At 42.8% G+C, this 1,940-nt stretch overlaps 1 protein-coding gene across 3 annotated transcripts in view; it reads left to right on the forward strand.

Moving 5' to 3' along the window:
* wwc3 (WWC family member 3) overlaps positions 1-1,940 on the forward strand; it is a 100,800-nt gene that overhangs the window by 72,198 nt on the left and 26,662 nt on the right. For all 3 annotated transcript variants that reach the window (XM_014001011.1, XM_014001022.1, XM_014001017.1), the window contains exons 7-8: positions 439-588; positions 784-857. In XM_014001011.1, coding sequence (XP_013856465.1) covers positions 439-588; positions 784-857 — 224 coding nt within the window. The remainder of the gene's footprint in view (positions 1-438; positions 589-783; positions 858-1,940) is intronic.

A 1,940-nucleotide genomic window follows, 5' to 3' on the forward strand; every position in this document is an offset into this window, starting at 1 on the left:
GGATGCTCTTGATGGTGCAGCGGTAGAAGTTTGTAATGACCTCTGAGGACAGGTGGTTCTTCCTCAGGGTCCTCATGAAGATAAGCTTTGTCTTATTAGCATTAAGAACAGGTTTCAGCCAAAGTAATGAATGTTGGATGTTATCAGGCTGTTTGCAGTGAAATAAAAGATTTATTAGATAATGAATATTTTTATACTTACCAGACAAATACATTCAGACTTATAAAAGCATTTCTTGTCAATATCATGGTCTGTTAATGCATAAATACCAGAGATGGACATTTTTATTTGTTAAAATTGTTTTAAAATTTGGATGCTTTTTTATTGTTTTATCTGCATAAACAAATTTCACTCTGATCTTGCTGACTCCTGCAGGATTGTTTCAGTAGATGTGTAGGTTTTTATTTATTAGTTATAAATCAGTGGTTTATGTTGCAGAGCCTGGCTAAGCTGACGWTGAACTTCCAGAGCAGCCTGTCAATCACTGACTCGACCAGCGAGGCGGTGAACAGCACCGTAACCGTCGGAAACTCGTGCAATCTGCAGCAGTACTGTGACACCGGCTGTCAGACTGACATCATGGGAGAGGTAATGAGAACTACAACTCCTGCATTCTTGTCTGCAGCTCAAATATTAAATTTTTAAAGACTAAATTATCTGATTTACACAGAAACTGKTTTATTCTAATGCCTTCACATATCTTAAGCGACTAAGTGCAAATATTATGATATTGTTGAAGTTATCTGGCTGTTGATAGATGCTTTATCTTCTGTTTATCTGAAGTTTGCTTCTCAAAATTCCTCCCATCTGGTGGACAAGGTGAAACTAAACTGGCAGTACGAGGAAGCCAAGAAAAAGTAAGTGTGTGCAGAAGTTTGTTTTGCTTTTAGTGGCACCATAGCACAGAGGGCCGGGCGGCCCCCACTTCTTGCACCTCGGGCCGGGCCCTCTGAAGAGTGGGAGGGTGTGTTATGAATAGTATTTCTGCACGCTGGCCGTGGCTGCTGAAAGATAGCTGGCCAGCTGAAAAWGCTGGGTGGTCACATTCTTCTCTGGCCGTGCTGCTGTTGACTGTGGGCTCAACCAGAACCAGAACGGCCCACAGCCCACTGCTATAAGATGAACCAACACACATACACACTGCACAGATTTACAGTGTGTGTGTGTTCTAGCATTTGTTATAAAATATACTACCTTGGGAAGTTACTACYTTTTGGCTGCGTTATGGGTCATTCACAGMTTATGAAGTCCACTGCCACATGTCCTTTTGGAGAAAACTACAACAACTTAAGCACCAAGTATAAACACCTCCACCGCTGGTGAGGGTGCACCCTCACACCGTGTTCAACGCGTCAGCAATAAACCAGGCTTTAGGAAGCTTATGAAAGGTACAGGGGGGAATGTTACAGATGGAAATTTACGTTGAGTAAAAAAGAAAAAAATCTCTGGGTGGTCCAAAGATTGGCMGGGCGTCCTGAGGTGTCGCCAGCTGATAGAGGGTGTTGTAAAACAGAACAGGGCATCGTAAAAACACCCCGACGCCCCTCTAGCTAAATGGCTGCCCTCATAAGTTCTGATTTTTGATTATTTATTTCTACAAATTGTTTCCTTTGTCCAATATAGCTTTCGATAATAATTCGATATTTTTTTAAGTACAGACCGAATTCTGTTGGTACTACCTAGAACCTATTCACGTAACATCAAACGGTACTATGTTTCGGTACCTAAATGCATCATTGCGACCGTATTGGCGTGAGAGTGGTGAGTTTTACATGCTTGTCCTGAACGCAGCATCGCGCAAGAGCGTAATGACGTCAGCAGCTGCTGCTTCAGAGCTCAGTCTGCTTGAAAGCTAGCGAGCCTCGCAGCTCCTGGAGTAAACCTCGCCGAACAGACCGCCTCTGAATTATCTGGTGGATTAATTATCTTGTGAGCACGAT

This window comes from Austrofundulus limnaeus, unplaced genomic scaffold, assembly GCF_001266775.1.
Source record: "Austrofundulus limnaeus strain Quisiro unplaced genomic scaffold, Austrofundulus_limnaeus-1.0 Scaffold8, whole genome shotgun sequence".
Classification (NCBI taxonomy): Eukaryota; Metazoa; Chordata; class Actinopteri; order Cyprinodontiformes; family Rivulidae; genus Austrofundulus; species Austrofundulus limnaeus.